This window comes from Cetorhinus maximus, chromosome 11, assembly GCF_964194155.1.
Source record: "Cetorhinus maximus chromosome 11, sCetMax3.hap1.1, whole genome shotgun sequence".
NCBI classification, from domain to species: domain Eukaryota; kingdom Metazoa; phylum Chordata; class Chondrichthyes; order Lamniformes; family Cetorhinidae; genus Cetorhinus; species Cetorhinus maximus.
This window is the reverse complement of record NC_135889.1, coordinates 128253860-128279846: the sequence shown is the minus strand read 5'-3', so window position 1 is coordinate 128279846 and position 25987 is coordinate 128253860. Positions and strand designations below refer to the sequence as shown.

General features: G+C 47.6%; 1 protein-coding gene across 1 annotated transcript in view; it reads left to right on the top strand.

Moving 5' to 3' along the window:
• The window catches only part of LOC144686925 (unconventional myosin-X-like), a 184120-nt gene that overhangs the window by 6675 nt on the left and 151458 nt on the right, over positions 1-25987 (top strand). The window contains exons 2-3 of the mRNA XM_078552775.1: positions 23856-23954; positions 25117-25275. Of these exons, the coding sequence (XP_078408901.1) occupies positions 23856-23954; positions 25117-25275 (258 nt within the window). The remainder of the gene's footprint in view (positions 1-23855; positions 23955-25116; positions 25276-25987) is intronic.

The window sequence follows — 25987 nt, the reverse complement described above, 5'->3', positions numbered from 1 at the left end:
CTTAAAGAAAAAGCATATAATTACGCAAAGACGGGTGGCAAGTCAGAAGATTGGACAGAATATAAAAGAACAGCAAAGAAATGACAAAAGGCTTAATAAGGAGTGAAAAATTAGACTACAAGAGAAAGCTAGCTGGAAATATAAAGGTTGATAATAAGGTGACGTAGTGGTAATGTCGCTGGACTGTAATTCAGAGACCCAGGCTAAATTCTGGGGACATGGATTCAAAACATGGCAGCTGGTGAATTGAATTCAGTTAATGCACCTGGAATACAAAGCGAGTCTCAGTAATGGCGACCATGAAGCTATCATTGATTGTCATTAAAAACTAATGTCCTTTAGGGAAGGAAATCTGCAGTCCTTACCTGGTCTGGCCTACATGTGACTCCAGACCCACAGCAATGAGATTGACTCTTAAGTGACCTAGCAAGGTCCGTTCAAGGGCAATTAGGGATGGGCAACAAATGCTGGCCTTGCCAATGATGCCCACATCCCATGAAAGAATTTTTAAAAATTCTATAGGTATTTAAATCATAAAAGATTTGTGAGCGTTGGTCCTATGGAAAGTGAACCTGGGGATTTAATAATGGAAAATAGGGAGATGGCAGATGAATTGAACAGTATTTTGCATCAGTTTTCACTATAGACGATACGAGTAACATCCCAGAAATAGCTGTAAATGGAAGGGAGGGAGGAACTCAGGAAAATTACAATCACCAGAGAATTGGTATTGAGCAAATTGTTGGAGCTGCCGCTGACAAATCCCCAGGTCCTGATGGACTTCATCCTAGGATCTTAAAAAAAAGTAGCTAGTGAGATAGTTGATGCATTGGTTTAATTTTCCAAAATTCTCTAGATTCGGAGAAGGCTTCATTAGATTGCAAAATAGCAAATATAATCCCTTTATTCAAAAAAGGAGACAGAAAGCAGGAAATTACAGGCCAGTTAGCTTAACATCTGTCATAGGGTAAATGTTAGAAACTATTATTAAAGATGTTGTAGCAGGGCACTTAGAAAATTCAAGGTAATCAGGCTGGGTCAACATGGTTTTGTGAAAGTGAAATCATGTTTAACTAATTTATTGGAGTTCTTTTGAAGGAGTTACATATGCTGTGGATAAAGGGTGTATGATCCTTAGATTTCCAGAAGGCATTTGATAAGATGCCACATCAAAGGTTATTGTGGAAATAAAAGCTCATAGTGTAGGGGGTAACATATTGGCATGGATAGACGATTGGCTAGCCAACAGGAAACAGAGGGTAACCATAAATGGGTCTTTTTTAGTTGGCCGGATGTGACGAGTGGTGTGCCACAGGGATCAATGCTGGGGCCTCAACTTTTTACAATTTATATAAATGACTTGGTTGTAGGGACAGATGGTATGTTTGCTAAACATGCTGACGACACAAAGGTAGGTAAGAAATTAAGTTGTGAGGAGGACGTAAGGAAGCTACAAAAGGATTTAGATAGGCTAAGTATTATGGCAGTTCAGATGGTAAATGCCAAGCTGCTCAAATTCGAGAGGGAACTTGAAACAGCTACCAAAACTGTTTTTGCAATTTGTATAGTATGAGGAGCGGTTCTGAAATTGGGAAATTATGTTCCCGACTATTTGTGATGATTTTATAGTAAAGTAAACATTTATTAAAAGAATAAGGAAACCAAATAAAACATTATTACCCATAAACACTTCATGAATGACTTCACACAGTAAACAGTACTTTAAAACTGTTTCACAAATCTTAACTTAACTACCCCCAGAGCTAACCTCCCCTTCTCTGTTCAGCAATTATCCTGAAAGATTTTAGAATCTATAGAATTCCAGTAATTATTACCACACAGTGCATTTTTCCTTGGGGTATCCCCTGAGGCTGACAGCAACTGGGTCACCCGGCCTGGCATTGTTCACACTGTCTCCTGAGAGTTCTGACCAGCTATCCTGCTGCCTTCTGGGAGATCGAAGCAGCTACACCCCTTACATAGGCTTCAGTATTTCCCTAAATGCATTTCTTCCCTTTGATCTCTATCTCAACCAGTCTCTTCAGAAAGGCTTTCTTCCCAGAATTGATTAAATTGTTCTTTTAGCTCTTAAGCTTGTAAAAACAAACTTACCCTTTCTTTACATTATTTCCTTACACCTTTTTAGACCCTGCATATACCCCCTTTGAACTAAAACAATGCAGTTCAAAACTATTCCTGTTATTGCTTTATGTAAAACACTGATTGAAGTTCCTCTTGGTTCATTAACATATCAAAACCACTGTTTGCTTTAGACCCTTGCTGTCACTCCAGCTCTTAATCCAATTACAGCCTGACTTCCAGCACATAAGAAAATACGCCAGGGTTATTACCCGAAGAAAAATATGACAAATTTCTTGTTTTCCTGAGTGGGAAAAGACCTGGCAAGTGGAGTATAATGTGGGCAAATGTGAAATTGTTCATTCTGGCAAGAAGAATAAAAAAGAAGCTTATAATCTAAATGGTGAGAGATTGTCGAGCCCTGAGATTCAGAGGGATCTGGGTGTCCTAGTGCATGAATCACAAAAGGTTAGTATGCAGGTGCAGTAAGTAATTAGGAAAGCTAGTAGAATGTTATCGTTTATTGTGAGGAGAGTTGAATATAAAATTAGGGAGGTTATGCTTCAGTTGTACAGGGAACTGGTGACATCACATCTGGAGTACTGTGTACAGTATTGGTCACCTTATTTAAGGAAAGATGTAAATGCATTGGAGCAGTTTAGGGAAGGTTTACTAGGCTAATACCAGGAATGGGCAGGTGCTCCTATGAGGAGAGGCTGGACAGGTAAGGCTTGTATCCACTGGAATTAGAAGAGCAAGAGGTGATTTAATTGCAACCGTTGAGATCCTGAGGGGTTGGATGTGGAGACAATGTTTCCTCTTGTGGGAGAATCTAGAACTAGAGGTCACTGTTTGAAAATAAGGAGTTGCCTGAGTGGGGGACTCAGTGATGGTAATGCCATTGAATGTCAAGGGGCGATGGTTGGATTCTCTCTTGCTGAAGATGGTCATTGCCTGGCACTTGTGTGGCGCGAATGTTACTTGCCACTTATCAGCCCAAGCCTGGATATTGTCCATGTCTTGCTGCATTTGGACATGGACTGCTTCAGTATCTGAAGAGTCGCAAATTGTGCTAAACATTGTGCAATCATCAGTGAACATCCCCACTTCTGACCTTATGATGGAAGGAAGGCCATTGTTGCAGCTGAAGATGGTTAAACAGCGCGGAGCGAGAGGGGTGAGATGCCATTAAAGAGCACGGAGAGAGAGACCAGAGACCATAAAAGAGTGTGGCGAGAGAGAGACAAGAGGCCATTTAAGAGCGCAGAGAGAGAAGCGAGAGACTATTTAAAAAGTACGGCAAGAGAGATGAGAGACCATGAAAGAGTGTGGAGAGAAAGAGAGGGAGATGAGAGGTCATTAAAGAGCACAGAGAGAGAAAGATGAGAGACCATTAAAGAGCATGAGAGGGAAAAGAGCGCGGAGAGCATCTGATTGGTGATTAGGATTGGTGAGTATTTCTAGGCTTTAAATTAAGGTCTTTAGTTTGTGTATAGGTCTCTAGTCTTTTTTTTCTCTTTTCCTTTAAAAATAACTTAAGTATAGGATTGATACTGGTGTAAAAAATAATTACAATAAAGCGTAAAGAGCGGGGGGATTCTTCAAGTGTAAAGAGCAGGGACACTAACGTAATTAATTAATAAATTAAATAAAATACGGTAGTGATGGCAGGGCGGGTGATGTGTTGCCGCTGGAGCATGTAGGAGCTGCTGGCCACCAAGGTGATCCAGAGCGGACACGTCTGTAGTAAGTGTTTGCAGCTCAAGGAACTTTGGATCTGAGTTAAGGAACTGGCGTCCGAGCTGCAGACATTGCGCTACATCAGGGAGGGGGAATGTTACCTGGACACTTTGCTCCAGGAGGCGGTCACACTCCTCAGATTAGGTAATTTAAATTTGGTCTGTGATCAGGGACAGGAGGGTGTGATTGCAGGGGAAGCAGGTATGGGGACCCTGCAGGTAGCATTTGAGGAACCTCGGCCCCTGCAACTGTCCAACAGTTACGAGGTTCTTGCAAGCTGTGTGCATGAGAGCAGGACTGCAGGGAGGATGAGCAAACTGACCATGGCATCGTGGTACAGGGAGCCATTCAAGGCGGGGGGGAGGAAATAGGAATGTAGTAGTGGTAAGGGACAAGATAATTAGGGGGATAGATACTGTTCTCTGCAGTCATGAGCGTGAGTCCCAAAGGCTGTGTTGCCTGCCCAATGCCAGTGTTAAGGACATCTCCTCAGGGCTGCAGAGGAACTTGGAGTGGGAGGGGAAAGATCCAGTTGTTTTAATCCATGCTAGTACCAACAACATTGATAGGACTAGAAAGGAGGTTCTGCTGAAAGAAATTGAACAGTTAGGAGCTAAATTAAAAAGCAGAACCTCCAAGGTAATAATCTTGGGATTGCTACCTCAGCCATGGGCAAACTGGCATAGAGTAAATAAAGTCAAGGAGTTAAATGCATGGCTCAAAGACTGGTGTGGGAGGAATGGGTTTCAGTTCATGGGGCACTGGTGCTGGTACTGGGCTAGAAGGGAGCTGTTCCAGTGGCACAGGCTTCACTTGAACCGTGCTAGGACTAGTGTCCTGGCGAATTGAATGACTAGGGCTAAGAGAGGGCTTTAAACTAAATAGAGGGGGCTAGGGGTGAGGGCTCTGGAGAGGGGATACATAGGCTTACAAAACAAAAGGATATGGCAGCATTGCAGGGCAGCTATTTAGGTAATGACACCCAGAGTGTGATAGGAAGGGACAGTGTACAAACGTAAAAAACATCAGCAAATAGGGTCGAAGGGAGAAAAAAATGGTAAAAAGGCAAACTTAATGGCTCTTTACTTAATTGCACGCAGTATTTAGAACAAAATAATTGAATTAACAGCACAAATAGGAGTTAATGGGTATGATCTTATAGCCATTACGGAGCCTTGGTTACAAGGAGATCAAAGCTAGGTACTAAATATTTAGGGTTATGTGACTTTTCGAAAGGACAACCAGGAAGGAAAGGGTGGTGGGGTAGCTTTGTTAGTATAAGATGGAATAAGTACGATAGTAAGAAATGATCTTGGATCGGGAGATGCAGAGTCCATATGGGTGGAGGTAAGAAATAACAAGGGGAAGAAGACACTGGTGGGAGTAGTCTATAGGCCCCCAACAGTAGCTATACTGTAGGACAGAGAATAAATCAGGAGATAATGAGGGCATGTAAAAAAGGCAGTACATTAATCATGGGTGACTTTAATCTTCATGTAGCTTGGGAAAATCAAATTGGCAGAGGTAGCCACGAGTAAGAATTCATAGTGTGTATTCAGGACAGTTTCCTAGAACAATATGATGTGGATCCAACCAGGGATCAGGCTATTTTGGATCTGGTAATATGTAATGAGGCAAGTTTAATAAATGATCTCCAAGTAAAAGGTCCCCTAGGAAACAGTGACCATAACATGATAGAATTTAGCATTCAGTTTGAGAGTGAAAAACTTGGTTCAGGAGCAACTGTGCTAAACTTAAAGGGTAATTACAAAGGAATGGGGGCAGAGTTGGCTGGAATGGACTGGGAAGAAAGTTTAGCAGAAAAGGTGGTTGATGAACAATGACAGACATTTAAGAAAATAGTTCATTACTCACAACAATATATCTCAGTGAGGAAGAAGGATTCTAGGAAGAGGATAAACCATCCATGGTTAACCAATGAAGTTAAGGATTGTATATTTTTTCTTTCAATTTAATACTATGTGGCAAAGATTAGTGGTAAGCCAGAGGATTGAGAAAGTTTTAAAAACCAACAAAAGATGACCAAAAAATAATAAAGAGGGTGAAAATAAACTTTGAGGGTAAATGAGCAAGTAATATAAAAATGGACAGTAAAAGCTTCTTTAAATATATACAAAGGGAGAGAGAGGCCAAAGTGAACAAAGGCCCCTTGGAGAATGAGGCTGGAGAAATAATAATGGGGAACCAGGAAATCGCAGAGGAGTTGAATAAATACTCTGCATCAGTCTGCACGGTAGAAGACATGAATAGCATTCCAAAAATACTAAATAATCAAGGGGAAAAAGAGGGGGAGGAAATAAATACAATAACTATCACTAGAGAAAAAGTGCTATGGAAACTAATGGGGCTAAAGGCCGAAAATCCCCTGGACCTGATGGGTTGCATCCTAGGATATTAAAGGAAGTAGCTACAGAGATATGGATGCACTGGTAGTAATCTTCCAAGAATCCTCAGATTCTGGAAAAGTCCCAGAGGATTGCAAAACTGTCAATGTAACGTCCTTATTCAAAAAGGGAGGGAGACAAAAAACAGGGAACTATAGGCCAATTAGCTTAACATCCGTCATTGGGAAAATGTTGGAGTCTATTATAAAGGATGTAATAGCAGAGCATTTAGAAATGCATAATATAATGAGGAAGAGTCAGCTTGGCTTCATGAAGGGGAAATCATGCCTGACAAATTTATTAGATTTCTTTGAGGAGGTAACAAGCAGGATAGATAAAGGGGAACCAGTAGATGTAATATATTTGGATTTCCAAAAGGCGTTCGATAAGGTGCCGCACATAAGGCTACTTAATAACATAAGAGCCCATGGTGTTGGGGGTAGTATATTAGCATGGATAGAGGATTGGCTAACTGATAGAAGACAGAGAGTTGGGATAAGGGGGGCATTTTCAGGATGGCAACCTGTAACTAGTGGAGTGCCACAGGGATCAGTGCTGGGGCCACAATGATTTACAATATATATCAATGACTTGGATGAGGGAAGTGAATGTACTATCGCCGAGTTTGCGGATGACAAAATAGGTGGGAAGGCAAGTGGTGAGGATGACACAAAAAGCCTACAGAGTGATATAAACAGGTTAAGTGAGTAGGCAAAATTTGCCAGATGGATATAGTGTGGGAAAATGTGAGGTTATGAACTTTGGCAGGAAGAATAGAGGAGCGGAATATTATTTAAATGGAGAAAGACTGCAGAAAGCTGCAGCATAGGGGAATTTGGGAGTCCTTGTGCATGAATCCCAAAAAGCTAGCATACAAGTTCGGCAGGTGATAGGGAAGGCAAATGGAATGTTGGCCTTTATTTCAAAGGGAATGGAGTATAAAAATAGGGAAAAAAGCAAAATACTACGAATGCTGGAAATCTAGAACAAAAACAAAAATACCTGGAAAAACTCAGCAGGTCTGACAGCATCTGCGGAGGGGGATACAGTTGACGTTTCGAGCCCGTATGACCGTTCATTAGAATAAGACATAGAAATGAGATGAAATATAAACTGGTAGAAGGGGGTGGGACAGGAGAGCTCGATAGGGGGCCAGTGATAGGTGGAGGCCAAGAAGAGACTGCCAAAGATGTCATAGACAAAAGGACAAAGGGTTGTTGACGGTGGTGATATTATCTAAAGGATGTGCTAATGGGGACATTAAGGGAAGCAAGCTAGTGGCAGATGGCCCTAGTGTGGGTGGGGTGTGGGGAAGGGATTGAAATGGGCTAAAAGGTGGAGATGAAACAATAGATTGAAATAAATTTAAAAATAGGAGGGAAAAGAAAAAAATATAGTTGTGAAAAAATTATAAATGATTGGAAAAGGGGGGATCGGGAAGGGGTTGGGGATGGAGGAGAGAGCTCATGATCTGAAATTGTTGAACTCGATATTAAGTCCGGAAGACTGTAAAGTACCTAGTCGGAAGATGAGGTGCTGTTCCTCCAGTTTGCATTGAGCTTCACTGGAACATTGCAGCAGGCCAAGGATGGACATGTGGACATGAGAGCAGGGTGGAGTGTTGAAATGGCAAGCGACAGGGAGGTCTGGGTCATGCTTGCGGACAGACTGAAGGTGTTCCGCAAAGCAGTCACCCAGTTTGCGTTTGGTCTCTCCAATGTAGAGGAAACTACATTGGGAGCAACGAATGCAGTAGACTAAATTGAGGGAAGTGCAAGTGAAGTGCTGCTTCACTTGAAAGGAGTGTTTGGGCCCTTGGACGGTGAGGAGTGGGGAAGTAAAGGGGCAGGTGTTGCACCTTCTGTGGTTGCATGGGAAGATGCTGTGGGAGGGGGTTGAGGTGTAGGGGGTGATGGAGGAGTGGACTAGGGTGTCCCGGAGGGAACAGTCCCTACTGAATGCCGCCGGCGGGGGGTGAAGGGAAGATGTGTTTGGTAGTGGCATCATGCTGGAGTTGGTGGAAATGGCGGAGGATGATCCTTTGAATGCGGAGGCTGGTGGGGTGATAAGCGAGGACAAGGGTGACCCTATCATGGTTCTGGGAGGGAGAGGAAGGTGTGAGGGCGGATGTGCGGGAGATGGGCCGGACACGGTTGAGGGCCCTGTCAACTACCGTAGGTGGAAAACCTCGGTGAAGGAAGACATGTCAGAGGAACTGTTTTTGAAAGTGGCATCATCAGAACAGATGTGACGGAGGTGAATAAACTGAGAGAATGGGATGGAGTCCTTACAGGAAGCGGGGTGTGAGGAGCTGTAGTCGAGGTAGCTGTGGGAGTTGGTAAGCTTGTGATGAATATTGGTGGACAGTCTATTACCAGAAATTGAGACTGAGAGGTCAAGGAAGGAAAGGGAAGTGTCAGTGATGGACCTCTTGAAAATGATGGAGGGGTGGAAACTGGAAGCAAAATTAATAAATTTTTCCAGATCCAGACGAGAGCCTGAAGCGGCACCGAAGCAGTCATCGATGTACCGGAGAAAGAGTTGTGGGAGGAGGCCTGAGTAGGACAAAATCCACAAACAGGACTGTCCAGGCAGACCGATCGTATCAGCCTGTTCCTGACCCACGGACCTCATTTCTTGCTATCTTGACTCCATTCTCTCCCCCCTTGTCCAGTCTCTTCCCACCTACATTCGCCATTCATCTCACGCCCTATATTGTATCAACAATTTCCAGTTCCCTGGCCCCAACCGCCGCCTCTTCACCATGGACGTCCAATCCCTCTACACCTCCATCCCCCACCGTGATGGTCTGAGGGCTCTCCGCTTCTTCCTCGAACAGAGGCCCGAGCAATCCCCATCCACCATTACTCTCCTCCGTCTGGCTGAACTTATTCTCTCACTGAACAATTTCTCCTTAAGTTTGTCTCACTTCCTCCAAATAAAAGGTGTGGCTATGGGTACCTGCATGGGCCCCAGTTATGCCTGTCTCTTTATGGGGTATGTGGAACATTCCTTGTTCCAGTCCTACTCAGGCCCCCTCCCACAACTCTTTCTCCGGTACATCGATGACTACTTCGGTGCCGCTTCAGGCTCTCGTCTGGATCTGGAAAAATTTATTAATTTTGCTTCCAGTTTCCACCCCTCCATCATTTTCACATGGTCCATCACTGACACTTCCCTTCCCTTCCTTGACCTCTCAGTCTTAATTTCTGGTGATAGACTGTCCACCAATATTCATTACAAGCCTACCGACTCCCACAGGTACCTCGACTACAGCTCCTCACACCCCGCTTCCTGTAAGGACTCCATCCCATTCTCTCAGTTCCTTCGCCTCCGTCACATCTGTTCTGATGATGCCACTTTCCAAAACAGTTCCTCTGACATGTCTTCCTTCTTCCCGAACCGAAGTTTTCCACCCGCGGTGGTTGACAGGGCCCTCAACCGTGTCCAGCCCATCTCCCGCACATCCGCCCTCACACCTTCCTCTCCCTCCGAGAACCATGATAGGGTCCCCCTTGTCCTCACTTATCACCCCACCAGCCTCCGCATTCAAAGGATCATCCTCCGCCATTTCCACCAACTCCAGCATGATGCCACCACCAAACACATCTTCCCTTCACCATCCCCCCAGCAGCTTTCCACAGGGATCGTTCCCTCCGGCACACCCCGGTCCACTCCTTCATCACCCCCTACACCTCAACCCCCACCCACGGCACCTTCCCATGCAACCGCAGAAGGTGCAACGTCTGCCCCTTTACTTACCCCCTCCTCACCTTCCAAGGGCCCAAACACTCCTTTCAAGTGAAGCAGCGCTTCACTTGCACTTCCTTCAGTTTAGTCTACTGCATTCGCTGCTCCCAATGCGGTCTCCTCTACATTGGAGAGACCAAACGCAAACTGGGTGACCGCTTTGCAGAGCACCTTCGGTCTGTCTGCAAGCATGACCCAGACCTCCCTGTTGCTTGCCATTTCAACACACCACCCTGCTCTCATGCCCACATGTCCATCCTTGGCCTGCTGCATTGTTCTAGTGAAGCTCAACGCAAACTGGAGGAACAGCACCTCATCTTCCGACTAGGCACTTTACAGCCTTCCGGACTGAATATTGAGTTCAACAATTTCAGATCATGAACTCTCTCCTCCATCCCCACCCCCTTTCCGATCCCCCTTTTTCCCAATCATTTATAATTTTTTTACAACTATTTTTTTTCCTCTTCCCTCCTATTTTTAAATTTATTTCGATATATTGTTTCATCTCCACCTTTTAGCCCATTTAGATCCCTTCCCCCCACCCCACCCGCACTAGGGCCATCTGCCACTAGCTTGCTTCCAATAAAAATAGGGAAGTCTTGCTAAAACTATACAAGGCACTAGGTAGACCACACCTAGATTACTGTGAACAGTTTTGGTCCCCTTATCTAAGGAAAGCTATACTGGCTTTGGAAGCAGTCCAGAGAAGGTTCACTAGGTTGACCCCGTTTTATGGAGGGATTTTCTTATGAGGGGAGGTTGAGCATGTTGGGCCTGTACTCATTGGAGTTTAGAAGAATGAGAGGCGACCTTATTGAAACATATAAGATTCTTTGGGGGCTTGACAGGCTAGGTGCTAAGAGGCTGCTTCCCCTTGTGGGAGAGTTTACAACCAGAGGGCATAATCTCAGAATAAGGGGCTGCCCATTTAGGACAGAGGTAATGAGGAATTTCTTCTCTCAAAAGAATCTGTGGAATTCTTTAATGCAGAGAGCTGTAGAGGCTGGGTTGTTAAGTATATTCAAGTCTGAGATAGATTTTTAATCAGTAAGGGAATCAAAGGTTATGGGGAAAAGGCTGGAAAGTGGAGTTGATGATTATCAGATCAGCCATGATCTCATTGAATGGCAGAGGAGACTCGATGGGTTGAATGTTCTGCTTCTGCTCCTACATCTTATGGTCTTATGGTTGGGCCTAGGACACTACTCTGAGAAACTCCTGCAGTGATGTCTTGGAACTGAGATGATTGACCTCCAATGACCACAACCAACTTCCTTTGTGCTAGGTATGACTCAACCAGTGGAGAGTTTTCCCTCTGATTCCCATTGACTCCAGTGTTGCTAGGGCCCCTTTGGTGCCACACTCCATCAAATGCTGCCTTGACATCAAGGGCAGTCGCTCTCACCTCGCCTTGGGAGTTCAGCTGTTCCGTCCATGTTTGAACCAAGGTGAGGTGAACCAAGGTCAGTTTCTGGTCAATGGTAACCCCTAGGATGTTGATAGTGGGGGATTCAGTGATGGTAATGCCATTGAACATCAAGTGGCGATCGTTAGGTTCTCTCTTGTTGGAGATGGCCATTGCCTACGCTTGTGTAGCACGAATATTACTTGCCACTTGTCAGCCCAAGCCTGGATATTGTCCAGGTCTTGCTGCATTTGGACATGGGCTGCTTCAGTATCTGAGGAGTTGCGAATTGTGCTGAACATTGTGCAATCATCAGCAAACATCCCCACTTCTGACCTTATGATGGAAAGAAAGTCATTGATGAAGCAGCTGAAGATGGTTGGGCTGAGGATACTAGCCTGAGGTACTCCTACAGTGATGTCCTGGAGCTGAGATGACTGACCTCCAACAACCACAACCATCTTCCTTTGTGCTACGGCTACCAGCGGAGAGTTTTCCCCTGATTCCCATTGACTGCAGTCTTGTTCGGGCTCCTTGATGCTATACTCGGTCAAATGAGGCCTTGACGTCAAGGGCAGTGACTCTCACCTCACCTCGGGAGTTCAGCTCTTTTGTCCAGGTTTGAACCAAGGCTGTAATAAGGTCAGGAGCTGAGTGGCCTTGACGAAACCCAAACTGGGCATAAGTGAGCAGGTTATTGCTATGCAAGTGCCGCTTGATAGCTCTGTTAATGATCCCTTTCAAAAGTTTACTGATGATCGAGAGTAGACTGATGGGGCGGTAATTGGCCGGGTTGGATTTGTCCTGCTTTATGTGTATAAGACATAACTGGGCAATTTTCCACATAGCTGGGTAGATGCCAGTGTTGTAGCTGTACTGGAACAACTTGGCTAGGTGCATTTGATGGGGACAGGATATTTGATGGATGTGTTTGATGGGGACAGTGTCCATTCTGCAATACTCTCCTGTGTCTCTCTTGCTGTGTTTGGGGCTTTTAAGTGGGAGATGGATACCTCCCACTGAGGAGACCATTGCAGTATTTGGGTAGAGACACAAGTCCCAAATTTGTTGTCATTTAATCCCCAATCCTTGTTTCGGAACTCTACCAATTATCAGACTGGACAAACACTTCCTGTCTCTTCAGTCTCCTGTGACATATAGCCAGTTATGAGAGAGGCCATTAACACAGCCAATAGCCTGCGTCTGGTTCAAGTGGAGTTGCTTAATGTTATTTATTGATGAGCAGTTGCTGTGTTCATCACTATCAAATTGATACAGAGTGAGCAGGATCATGGTGGAAGACCCAGGGGGAGGTGACTCCCAGCACTGAGGGCAGGTCACAGTAAAACTGCAGTGATTTCCAGCTTTGCAAAGTCTCACTGGGTCCGCGATGAGTTCACTAAATCAGAGCCAGGAGTGTACTAAGTCACAAAAAAATCACAAGGACCCACGTTTCAGCCCTGGTGTGGCACAGACTGAGGGATGAGATTGATCAGGGTATGAGAGAGATCGAGAGACAGATAGATACAAAGAGAGGGACAGTAAGTGACTGAGAGAGAGAGACTGACAGGCGGAGTGACAGAGAGAGAGAGAGAGAGAGACAGAGACAAACAGAGAGAGGGAGAGGATCCGCTCATGGTTTCACATCTCGTCACTGGGGTCTTGCTCCTAATCTCAGTCTGGGACTTGGGTTTGACTCCACCCCTCCCTATCCCACAGTTAATTGTGCTGATGACACTCATTGGTTCAGCTGGAATGTGCAGAATGGACGATGAGGTCAGGGATTGCAGTGTGCTGGGGTTGATCCCGATCTTGGCTGAAGGGGGAGGGGAGAAGAATGTGTAGCTAGAATTTAGGAGCGGAAAGTTAGCCAGTTAACCCCTGGTGCTCGATCGTGGCAAAATGGGTTTATTGTCTATGCCAGTTGCATTCTGTTAAAGGCTTTCAGCCTGATTAACTGGTGGCTGATTTACAGGAGCAGAGATTGTGGGAGAGACTGAATTCAAACGCACCATCTGTTCCCTCTTCACCACAACATGGCCCATCTCTCCTTCAGGGTCAGTGCAGATGAAGACAGCTCCTCCCCCACATACAGAGTGAGTAGCGAAGCTGTCAATCCCAGCCTGCTCTTACTGTCTTCACTCACTCCCTGTGTCAGCTTCAATTGGCTGCTGTCCTACTCATATTAATATTGCAAATCAACAGCAGCAAGTCACCATCGAGAATTTGCTCTTCTTGAATAATTGAGTTCATTAAATCACATTGAATATCTGATTTCCACAGAGCGTGACCGAGGGGGTCAGGAGGGTCACGGAGATGGTGGTCAGAGGATCAGGGGGACGGGGGTCAGGGGGATGGGGGTCACTGGACGGGGAGGGTCAGGAGGATCACGGGGTCAGGGGACAGGCTCCGCCACCCCCTTTGCCCTGCCCATCGTGCCGCCACCACCCCCTCGTGGCCCCAGTGAGCTCCCAGTCTTCCTTGGGTTTTGGGGTTGGTGTTTCCTCTTCTTCCTGGTTATGACCCTGATCCTGGTATGGCATAGTGCAGCTGGCCTCTGTTGGATGGCAGTTCTGTGTAGCTGGCCTCTGATTGGTAAGCACATCTATGAGGCTGGCCTCTGGGCATCAGCTCTGTGGTGTAAGGGGTAACATACTGGCATGGATAGAAGATTGGCTGGCTAAAAGGAAGCAGAAAGTAGGCATTAATGGGTCTTTTTCAGGTTGGCAAGATGTAATGAGTGTTGTACCACAGGGATCAGTGCTGGGACCTCAACTGTTTACAATTTTATAAATTTGATTGAATTTTTCGAGGAGGTGACTAGTTGTGTAGATGAGGGTAGTGTAGTTGATGCAGTCTACATGGACTCCAGTAAGGTTTTTGACAAGTTCCCACATGGGAGATTGGTCAAGAAGGTAAGAGCCCATGGGATCCAGGGCAACTTGGCAAAGGCTGTTTTTGCGATTGGAAGCCTGTGACAAATGGTGTAGCGCAGGGATCGGTGCTGCGACCCTTGCTGTTTGCAGTGTACATTAATGAGTTAGACGTGAATATAGGAGGTATGAACAGTAAGTTCGTAGGTGACATGAAAATTGGTGGTGTCGTAAAGAGTGAGGAGGAAAGCCTTAGATTACAGGATGATATAGATGGGCTGGTAAAATGGGCAGAGCAGTGGCAAATGGAATTTAATCCTGAGGAGTGTGAGGTGATGCATTTTGGGAGGGCTAACATGGCAAGGGAATATACAATGAATGGTAGGACCCTAGGAAGTACAGAGGATCAGAGGGACCTTGGTGTACATGTCCATAGATCCCTGAAGGCAGCAGCACAGGTAGATAAGGTGGTTAACAAGACAACAAAAACAAAAATGAAAATAGCTGGAAAAACTCAGCAGGTCTGACAGCATCTGCGGAGAGGAACACAGTTAACGTTTCGAGTCCGTATGACTCTTCATCATTGGTTAACAAGGCATATGGGATACATGCCTTTGTTAGCTGAGGCATAGAATATAAGAGCAGGGAGGTTATGATGGAGCTGTATAAAACGCAGGGTTGGGCCACAGCTGGATGGAGTACTGTTTGCTGTTCTGGTCGCCACACTATAGGAAGGATGTGATTGCACTGGAGGGGGTGCAGAGGAGATTCACCAGGATGTTGCCTGGGCTGGAGGGTTTCTGCTATGAAGAGAGACTGGGTAGGCTGGGGCTGTTTTCCTTAGAGCAGAGAAGGCTGAGGGGGGACCTGATAGAGGTATAGAAAATTATGAAGGGCATAGATAAGGTAGCTGGAAGAAACTTTTCCCCTTTATTGGAGGTGTCAATAAACAGGGGGCATAGATTTAAGGTAAGGGGCAGGAGGTTTAGAGGGGATTTGAGGAGGGATTTTTTTCACCCAGAGGGTGGTCGGAATCTGGAACACACTGACTGAGGGAGTGGTAGAGGCAGGAACCCTCACAACATTGAAGAAGTATTTAGATGAGCACTTAAAATGCCATGGCATACAGGGCTATGGTGCTAGAAAATGGGATTAGAACAGATAGGTGCTTGACGGCCAGCATAGACACGATGGGCCGAAGGTTGTATAACTCTCTGACTCTATGACTTGGATGAAGGGATGGATGGGTTGGTTGCCAACTTTGCTGATGACACAAAAAAAAGGTAGGAAAATAAGTTGTGAAGAGGATGTAAGGAGGTTACAAAAAGATATAGATAGGTTAAATGAATGGGCAAAGATCTGGAAAATGGAGTTTAATGTGGGAAAATGTGAAATTGTCCATTTTGGCAGGAAGATTAAAGAGAAGCACATTATCTAAATGGTGAGAGATTTCAGAGCTCTGAGATGCAGAGGTGTCCTAGTGCATGAATCACAAAAGGTTAGTCTGCAGGTACAGCAGGTAATTAGGAAAGCTAATAGAATGTTATCGTTTATTGTGAGGGCAAGCATGCAGGTGCAGCAAGCAGTTAAGAAGACAAATGGTATGTTGGCCTTCATTGCAAGAGGACTTGAATACAGGAGCAAGGATGTCTCACTGCAGCTGTACAGGGCCTTGGTGAGGCCACACCTGGAGTATTATCTACAGTTTTGGTCTCTTTACCTAAGAAAGGATATATTTGCCATAGAGGGAGTGCAGCGAAGGTTCACCAGACTGATTCCTGGGATGGCAGGTTTGTCATATGAGGAGGGATTGGGCCGACTAGGCCTGTATTCACTGGAGTTTAGAAGAATGAGAGGGGATCTCATTGAAACATATAAAATTCTGGCAGGGATGGACAGACTGGATGCAGGGAGGATGTTTCCTCTGGCTGGGGGAGTCTAGAACAAGGGGTCACAGTCTCAGGACATGGGGTAGACCATTTAGGACTGAGATGAGGAGAAACCTCTCCAGTCAGAGGGAACTCTCTTCCTAAAATGGCAGTGGAAGCAGAGCCTTTGAATATTTTTAAGGCAGAGGTGGATAGATTCTTGGTAAGTAAGGGGGTGATAGGTTATCAGGGGTAGGGGGAATGCAGATTCCAGGTTACTATCAGATCAGCCATGATCTTAAGTAGTGGAGCAGACTTGAGGGGCCAAATGGCCTACTCCTGCTCCTTATTCGTATATATGTTCATATGAAGTGGGACTACCTCCTGGAGACGGACAAATTCCCGCCTCAGATTAATTAAAGGGCCATTGGCTGAAAAATTAAAATGGGACAAGCTGACCAAGTAGAGGCGGGCTCGCCACCAACATATACGCTGGGGTATGGGGAGCTCACCCTCAGAGTATAATCGAGCTCCAGCTCAAAGTGTCCACTGATTGATTTTTTTTCCATTCGTTCATGGGATGTAGGAATCACTGGCAGGGCCAGCACAAAGATTGGCCGGGTGGTTAACAGTGAGGTTCAGTGTCTTGGGCTACAGGAAGATATAGTCGGGATGGTCAAATGGGCAGATAAGTTCCAGATGGAATTTAACCCTGAAAAGTGTGAGGTGATACACTCTGGAAGGAGTAATTTGACAAGGAAGTATTCAATGAACGGCATGACACTAGGAAGTTCTGTGGAACAAAGGGACCTTGGCGTGTGTGTCCATAGATCTCTGAAGGTGGAGGGGCATGTAGTGGGGTGGTGAAAAAGGCATATGGGACACTTTCCTTTATCAATCGAGGCATAGATTACAAAAGTAGGGAGGTCATGTTGGAGTTGTATAGAACCTTGGTGAGGCCACAGCTGGAGTACTGTGTGCAGTTCTGGTCGCCACATTATAGGAAGGATGTGATTGCACTGGAGGGGGTGCAGAGGAGATTCACCAGGATGTTGCCTGGGATGAAACATTTAAGTTATGAAGAGAGGTTGGATAGACTTGGGTTGTTTTCGTTGGAGCAGAGAAGACTGAGTGGCCATCTGATCGAGGTGTACAAGATTATGAGGGGCATGGACAGGGTGGATAGGGAGCAGCTGTTCCCCTTAGTTGAAGGGTCAGTCACAAGGGTACACAAGTTCAAGGTGAGGGGCAGGAGGTTTAGGGGGGATGTGAGGAAAAACGTTTTTACCCAGAGGGTGGTGACGGTTTGGAATGCGCTGCCTGGGAGGGTGGTGGAGGCGGGTTGCCTCACATCCTTTAAAAAGTACCTGGATGAGCACTTGGCACATCATAACATTGAAGGCTATGGGCCAAGTGCTGGTAAATGGGATTAGGTAGGTAGGTCAGGTGTTTCTCACGCGTCAGTGCAGACTTGATGGGCCGAAGGGCCTCTTCTGCACTGTGATCTGTGATTTATTGCCCATCCCTAATTGCCCTCATTCAGAGGGCATTTAAGGGTCAACCACATTGCTGTGGATCTGGGTCACATGTAGGCCAGACCAGGTAAAGACAGCAGATTTCCTTCCCCAAAGGGCATTAGTGAAACTGATGGGCTTTTATAACAATCAGCCATGGTTTCAATGGTTATCATTAGACTTTTTTTTTATTTTTTAAATTTCAGATTTTTATTGAATTTAAATTCCACCACCTTCCATGGTAGGATTTAGAACCTGGGTCCCCAGAGCATCACCCTGGGTCTCTGGATTACTAGTCCAGTAACACTACCACTACGCCATCACCTCCCCCTGTGACCCAGCTTGTGCTGACCCCTCACCCCCTCATTCCAGACCCTGAGACAAGGATCTGTTCTAACTTTAGATTTTAACTCTATAAACAAGGTCCCTGAGCTGCAGCCCCTTCTCATACAGACCCCATCCCACGTGATCCCCCCAACACATCCTTCCCTCCAACCACATCCCGCTCACCCTTGCCTCCACACTCCCTGTCCCCTTTACCCATTGCCCCTCCCTCACTCCTCTTTGCCTCTGCAACTCCTACCCCCTCTCCCTCTCCAAGCCCCCTTCTCCCTGACCCCCTCTCTGAGCTCCCCTCTTCTCCCTGCCCTTCTCTCTGAGCTCCCCTCTTCTCCCTGCCCTTCTCTCTGAGCTCCCCCCTTCTCCCTCACTATGATAAATTAATCCTAAACCAGTCAGCGAATGATGAAACTAGACACTGGTACTTTTTTTTTGAAACTAGGTTTATTTACAGAATGCAGTATTTCATCTGTCTGTCTCCTGCCTCCCAACCCTGTGTCCCAGTCTCTCTTTATACTAAATACCCCTTTTGAGAGGATACTTTGTCACTAATATCTCATAAACAAAATAAACATTCCTGGCATTGATGATGCTTCTCCCCCACCCCCCCCCAGCACCATCCACCCCAGTGCTCACTGGCTGTGGAAGTCCTGAAGTGTACCGTTGGCACCTAGGCACGGAGATAACCATGGTGATGGGGGAAGAGAGGCAGGCAATCAGGTTGAACGACCCCCTCAGCTACCCACTGTTTGGAACTGTTAAAGCCACCTTGAGCAGGCCCAGGAGCTGACAGATGAGGTGGTGTGGGTTTCCTGCAGGATGCACATCATTTACTTCCCATCCTTAGGGAGTGAGGACTTAAGAAATCTACAGTGTGCCTCTGTTCTACTGTTGACATTGAAGCTGATTATGGTTACCTTCATGATAAGAGTCTTGTGGTAAGTATAAGGTAGCGAGTATAAGGTAAGAGTATTGTGCCCCCATCACCAGGACCCGATTGGGCAGAGGGAGCAGAGGTGCATGTGGCCCTCCACTCCCTCAGGAGCCCAGCGAGGGGCATTTTCAGTCAATGCAGCTCATTCCAGTCCCTCCCTTGCTCTTGCCCCTGGTCTTTAGGGCTGAGCGGACAGACCTGATGAGCAGCACCAGCCTTGACCAATGTTGGAGGACCAGCTGGACTCTCTCACAGCGACCCATGTGTTCAGCGAGAAATTCCCAGAGTTCCCCAGGGGGATGAGTGGAGACTTGGATATGGGGCACGAGGAGTCCATATCATCCCCAGTGTCCTCCACTGAGCTGCTGTCCTCTGGGTCATTGCCATCGACATCTGTCACACTCGAGTCTGGCCTCAGAAAATTCCCTTTGGAACATTCCCAGCCTCAGGCTTGCATCTGGTTGCAATGGAGATTAGGGGCTTTCACACGGACAAGGGGCCATGTGTGGGCTTGTCACAATATCTTTGATTTATGCCGTGTTTTCCTTCTGCACGGATGGTGTCCGTCCCCCACCCCCCCCTTGGTGCCATTGACTCCCCTCATGGGGTTTGAGGTAGGGGAGTGAGGGAAGGTGCGCCAATGCCAGCCTTGGCCGCCTGGGTGTTTTTAATAGACCGGGAGGTGGGGCAGTCTTACCTGAGATGCCTGACCTCTTTACAGGCACGGTACTACATGCTGTTCACCATCCAGAAGTCCCTGTCGGCAGTAAATCCCCCCTCTTTGCATTCCTCCCATGCCACCTTGACAAACACCCGGTGCCAGCAGTAGTTCCCATATGTAAAGCTTGCCTCCATTTACCTGAGCAGGACTGGCAGAGTTGGCCAGCTGGCAAAGGTGGGGAAGGGGGAGCTCGCCCAAGACAATGGGTGTTGTACACTCGCAGTCCCAGTGTCAGCGGGTGTTGTGTGCTCACTGTCCCAGCGTCAGCGGGTGTTGTACACTCACAGTCCCAGCGTCAGCGGGTGTTGTACGCTCGCAGTCCCAGTGTCAGCGGGTGTTGTACGCTCGCAGTCCCAGCGTCAGCGGGTGTTGTGCGCTCGCTGTCCCAGTGTCAGCGGGTGTTGTGCGCTCACTGTCCCAGTGTCAGCGGGTGTTGTGCGCTCACTGTCCCAGTGTCAGCGGGTGTTGTGCGCTCACTGTCCCAGTGTCAGCGGGTGTTGTGCGCTCACTGTCCCAGTGTCAGCGGGTGTTGTGCGCTCACTGTCCCAGTGTCAGCGGGTGTTGTGCGCTCACTGTCCCAGTGTCAGCGGGTGTTGTGCGCTCACTGTCCCAGTGTCAGCGGGTGTTGTGCGCTCACTGTCCCAGTGTCAGCGGGTGTTGTGCGCTCACTGTCCCAGTGTCAGCGGGTGTTGTGTGCTCGCTGTCCCAGTGTCAGCGGGTGTTGTGCGCTCGCTGTCCCAGTGTCAGCGGGTGTTGTGCGCTCACTGTCCCAGTGTCAGCGGGTGTTGTGCGCTCACTGTCCCAGTGTCAGCGGGTGTTGTGCGCTCGCAGTCCCAGTGTCAGCGGGTGTTGTGCGCTCGCAGTCCCAGTGTCATCGAGTGTTGTACCCTCACTGTTCCAGTGTCATTGAGTGTTGTACCCTCACTGTTCCAGTGTCATTGAGTGTTGTACCCTCACTGTTCCAGTGTCATTGAGTGTTGTACCCTCACTGTTCCAGTGTCATTGAGTGTTGTACCCTCACTGTTCCAGTGTCAGCCGGTATTGTACACTCGCAGTCCCAGTGTCAGCGGGTGTTGTACCCTCATTGTCCCAGTGTCAGCGGGTGTTGTGCGCTCGCAGTCCCAGTGTCAGCGGGTGTTGTGCGCTCGCAGTCCCAGTGTCAGCGGGTGTTGTGCGCTCGCAGTCCCAGTGTCAGCGGGTGTTGTGCGCTCGCAGTCCCAGTGTCAGCGGGTGTTGTGCGCTCGCAGTCCCAGTGTCAGCGGGTGTTGTGCGCTCGCAGTCCCAGTGTCAGCGGGTGTTGTGCGCTCGCAGTCCCAGTGTCAGCGGGTGTTGTGCGCTCGCAGTCCCAGTGTCAGCGGGTGTTGTACGCTCACTGCTCCAGTGTCAGCCGGTGTTGTACGCTCGCAGTCCCAGTGTCAGCGGGTGTTGTGCGCTCACCGTCCCAGTGTCAGCGGGTGTTGTGCGCTCACCGTCCCAGTGTCAGCGGGTGTTGTGCACTCACTGTCCCAGTGTCTATGTGTAAATCTCTTGACAACTCCTTGCTTTTTCCAGGGAAGGTCTTTTTAAGTTCAGATTTTAAGGTTAGTATGCAGGTACAGCAAGTAATTAGGAAAATTCATCGACTGTTATTGTTTATTGTGAGGGGAATTGATTACCAAATTAGCAAGGTTATTCTTCAGTTGTACAGGGCACTGGTGAGACCACATCTGGAGTACTGTGTACAGTATTGGTCTCCTTATTTAAGGAAAGATGTAAATGCATTAGAAGCAGTTCAGAGAATCTTTACCAGACCAATACATGGGATGGGTAGGTTGTCTTATGAGGAAATGTTGGACAGGCTCGGGTTGTATCTGCTGGAGTTTAAAATAATAAGGGGCAACTTGATTGAAACATATAAGATCCTGAGGGGTCTTGACAGGGTGGATGTGGAGAGGATGTTTCCTCTTGCGGGAGAATCTAGAACTCACTGTTTAAAAATAAGGGATTGCACATTTAAGACAGAAGAGGAGAAAATTTTTCTCTGAGGGCTGTGAGTCTTTGGAACTCTCTTCCTGAAAAGGTGGTGGAAGTAATGCCTTTGAATATTTTTAAGGTGGAGGTAGATAGATTCTTGATTAATGCGGGTTGCAAAAGGTTATTGGGGGTAGACAGGAAAGTGGTGTTGAGGTTACAATCAGATCAGCTGTGATCTTATTGAATGGCAGAGCAGGCTCGAGGGGCCGGGTGGCCTATTCCTGCTTCTAATTCACATATTTGTATGTAAGATTTCCTTCTCTGATGTGCGAGTAGGGCCCAGTCCTATGCTGCTGTTGCTTGGGAAAAATGTTGCTATGGCAGTACCTAACGATCAAAGTCTTGTAATAGGGATTGAGTCTCACCTGTAACCCACTATTGTTAAGAATATTCTCGCAAAATTTCTTTATAAATGGAATACTGACAAAGAACATGGTTACATAAATTCTTGAAACAGAGGAAGATTCAGCACACTGTGTGATTAGTCGGGGATTGATACAGGGCTATGGGGAGAGTGGGGCAGTGGGATTCATTTGGGATTAAGACAGGGCTAAGGGGAGAGCAAGGCAGTGGGATTGGTTGGGATTGCTGAGTGGGATTTTCTGTCACCAATGATTGTGAAGTTCGAGGTTTCAAGCCCCAACCCAGGGATACAAGTAATTAAGTGCAGTACTGAGGGAGTGCGGCACTGTCAGAGGGTCAGTACTGAGGGAATGCCACACTGTCAGAGGGTCAGTACTGAGGGAGTGCTGCACTGTCGCAGGGTTAGCACTGAGGGAGTGCTGCACCATCGGAGCATCAATAGTGAGGGAGTGCTGCAGCATCAGAGGGTCAGTACTGAGGGAGTGCTGCACTGTTGGAGGGTCAGTACTGAGGGAGTGCTGCACTGTCGGAGGGTCAGTACTGAGGGAGTGCTGCACTGTCGGAGGGTCAGTACTGAGGGAGTGCTGCACTGTCGGAGGGTCAGTACTGAGGGAGCGCTGCACTGTCGGAGGGACAGTACTGAGGGAGCGCTGCACTGTCGGAGGGTCAGTACTGAGGGAGTGTTGCACTGTCGGAGGGTCAGTACTGAGGGAGTGCTGCACTGTCGGAGGGTCAGTACTGAGGGAGTGCTACATATTGCTGTCTAGTTCAGAAAACTCTTCATTGTCTGTAATGAGCTTTGGTATTTCCTGATCTTGTGAAAGGCACTATAGAAATACATGTTCTTCCTTTTTCTTTTTATCTTTCAGGAAATTCTGCCTTCACCCTGAGTCAAGGGTTATGGTGGGATGGACAGGAAATTGGAGGGGGGCCACAGCCAGATCCGCCATAGGCTTCTGGAATGGCAGTGCGGGCTCGAGGAGCTGGATGGCTTCTGCTGGTCCTAATTCTTGTGTTCTATCCCCACTGTTACTCTTCATCGCTCTCACCCTCTTTTGCTCCCAATCTCTTGCAGTTCAGCCATTCTCAAATTGAATACAGAACAGACTGGCTTCCTGCTGTTACTATATTCCATCTTTGTGCATCTCCTTCCTGTCTCTCTCCCTCCGATTCTTTGTGTCTATCTACCTCTTTATAAGACCATAAGACATAGGAGCAGAAATTAGGCCATTCGGCCCATCGAGTCTGATCCGCCATTCAATCATGGCTGATAAGTTTCTCAACCCCATTCTTCTGCCTTCTCCCCGTAACCTTTGATCCCCTTACCAATCAAGAACCTATCTATCTCGGTCTTAAATACACTGTTCTCTTCCCTCTGTCTCTCCTTCACTGCCTCTCTGTCTGTCTCTCTTTCTGCCTCTCTGTCTCCTCTCTCTCACACTCTCGATGTCTCACTCTTCTCTGTTTCTCCCTCTCCCTTTCTGTTTTAGTTTCACTCTCTCTGTCTTTCTCTCTCTCACTCTATATCTCTCTCTATCTCTCTCTCTGTTTCTCATTCTCTCTGTCTCCCTCTGTCTCTGTCTCTCTCCGTCTCTGTCTCTCTATTTCTCTCTCACTGTGTCTCTTACTCTCTCCATGTCTCTCTATCTCCCCCATCTCTCTCTCACTTTCTCTTCCTATCTCTTTATCCCTCTCACCCTATTTCTTTGTCTTCTTCTCACTCTTCCTGGCTTTCTCTCTGTTTTCTCTCTTTTCCTCTCACTATCTCTGTCTCTCAGTCAGTCTCTCCATCTCTCTCTGTTTCACATAACTCTTAGTTACTCTGATTAATTCTGATCTTTCTGTGTCCAGGGTTCCGCTGTGTGGCTTCGAGTGAATGATCAGCTGCTCCCAAGCTGTGTGAACAGTGCCTCCAACGAGATTGTCCAATTCACCACAGAGTATGGAGAGGTGAGAATTCCTAGCCTCTCTCCCCTGATACCCTCACCATCCCTTTACCCCCTCTCACCCTTTACCCTAACTCTCCCTGTTACTCCCACTCTCCTCGTTATCCTCACTCTGCCCTCTTACCCCAGTCTCCCCCTTTACCCCCAGTCTCCCCCTTTACCCCCCAGTCTCCCCCTTTACCCCCAGTCTCCCCCCTTTACCCCCAGTCTCCCCCCTTTACCCCCAGTCTCCCCCCTTTACCCCCAGTCTCCCCCTTTACCCCCAGTCTCCCCCTTTACCCCCAGTCTCCCCCTTTACCCCCAGTCTCCCCCTTTACCCCCAGTCTCCCCCTTTACCCCCACTCTCCCCCTTTACCCCCAGTCTCCCCCTTTACCCCCAGTCTCCCCCTTTACCCCCAGTCTCCCCCCTTTACCCCCACTCTCCCCCTTTACCCCCACTCTCCCCCTTTACCCCCACTCTCCCCCTTTACCCCCACTCTCCCCCTTTACCCCCACTCTCCCCCTTTACCCCCACTCTCCCCCTTTACCCCCACTCTCCCCCTTTACCCCCACTCTCCCCCTTTACCCCCACTCTCCCCCTTTACCCCCACTCTCCCCCTTTACCCCCACTCTCCCCCTTTACCCCCACTCTCCCCCTTTACCCCCACTCTCCCCCTTTACCCCCACTCTCCCCCTTTACCCCCACTCTCCCCCTTTACCCCCACTCTCCCCCTTTACCCCCACTCTCCCCCTTTACCCCCACTCTCCCCCTTTACCCCCACTCTCCCCCTTTACCCCCACTCTCCCCCTTTACCCCCACTCTCCCCATTGCCAACCTGAAAGGTGCTATATAAATGCTATTCTTTCTTTTCACTGTCTCGATCTCAACTCTTGACCCTCACAGTCTGTTAGCTGAGTGGGAAGGATTAAGGTTTGTCTTGTTGAGTCTGATGTTTGCCATGTTTGGCGCAGTAATATGTTAATATTTTCCTTTGCCTCTATTTTTCTTTCTCTTTTCCCTCTCTCTGTCTCTCTCATCCTCTCTCTCTCTCTCTCCGTCTGTCTGCCTCCCTTTGTGTCTCTCTCTCTCACCCTGTGTGTGTGTCTCTCTCTCTCTCTCTTTCTCTTTCTCTCTGTCTCTCTCTGTCCATTTCCCTCTCCCTCTCTTGTCCTCTCTCTCTCTCCAGGTGCTGTCCTATGAGCAGGTTGCACTCTCCAGGGAGATTGTTGTCCCAATGCACCAAACCAGTATTGATGGTGTGGACGACATGTCGAGTCTCGCAGATCTACACGAAGCTGCAATTCTCTACAACCTCTTCCTCCGATACAGCCAGGATAAGATCTACGTACGTCTTTCTTCTTCACCCTCCGCGGTTTCTCCTTTCCCCTTATTTTGCTGAATGACTGTGTCTGGAAGGACAGAGTGACAGTAACTTTGGTCAGCCCATTGTCATCAGTCACCCAAAGCTGCCCCTCCAGGGCATTGAGAAGAGGCCACTCAGCCCATCTGCTCAACTCCATCCAGACTCTGGGGGGAATTTTACAGCCCCCCTGCAGCCGGTGCATTTGCAGGTGGGGGTGGCATGTAAAATAGGACAAGTGGCTAGCCCAGTGCCTTCCTGCCCACCCTCAACCTGTCCCCCATAATACCGTGGGCAGGTGAGGCATCAGCCAGCCTGCCCACCCTTAGGTCCATTAAGGATCTTAACTAGCCAATTAATCACAGAATTGTTACATTACAGAAGGAGGCCGTTCAGCCCATCATGTCCGCACCGTCACCATGAGTGAGCAATTCACCTAGTGCCATCTGCCTGCCTTCCTCCTGTAACCCTGCACATTCTTCCTTTTTATATAACAGCCTAATTCCCTTTTGAATGCTTCGATTGAACTGTTAAGGGCCTGATTCAGCCCCTGCTGCAATAATATATGTAAATGAAGGAGGCCAGCCTGTGACTTCATCTCAGGTGAAAAGGTGGCAAGGAAGGGTGGGGTTACCTCTTTTGTGCAGGGGGTGGGGGTGATCTATGCCCATCTTGGCCAGCCCCCAAGATGTTACAC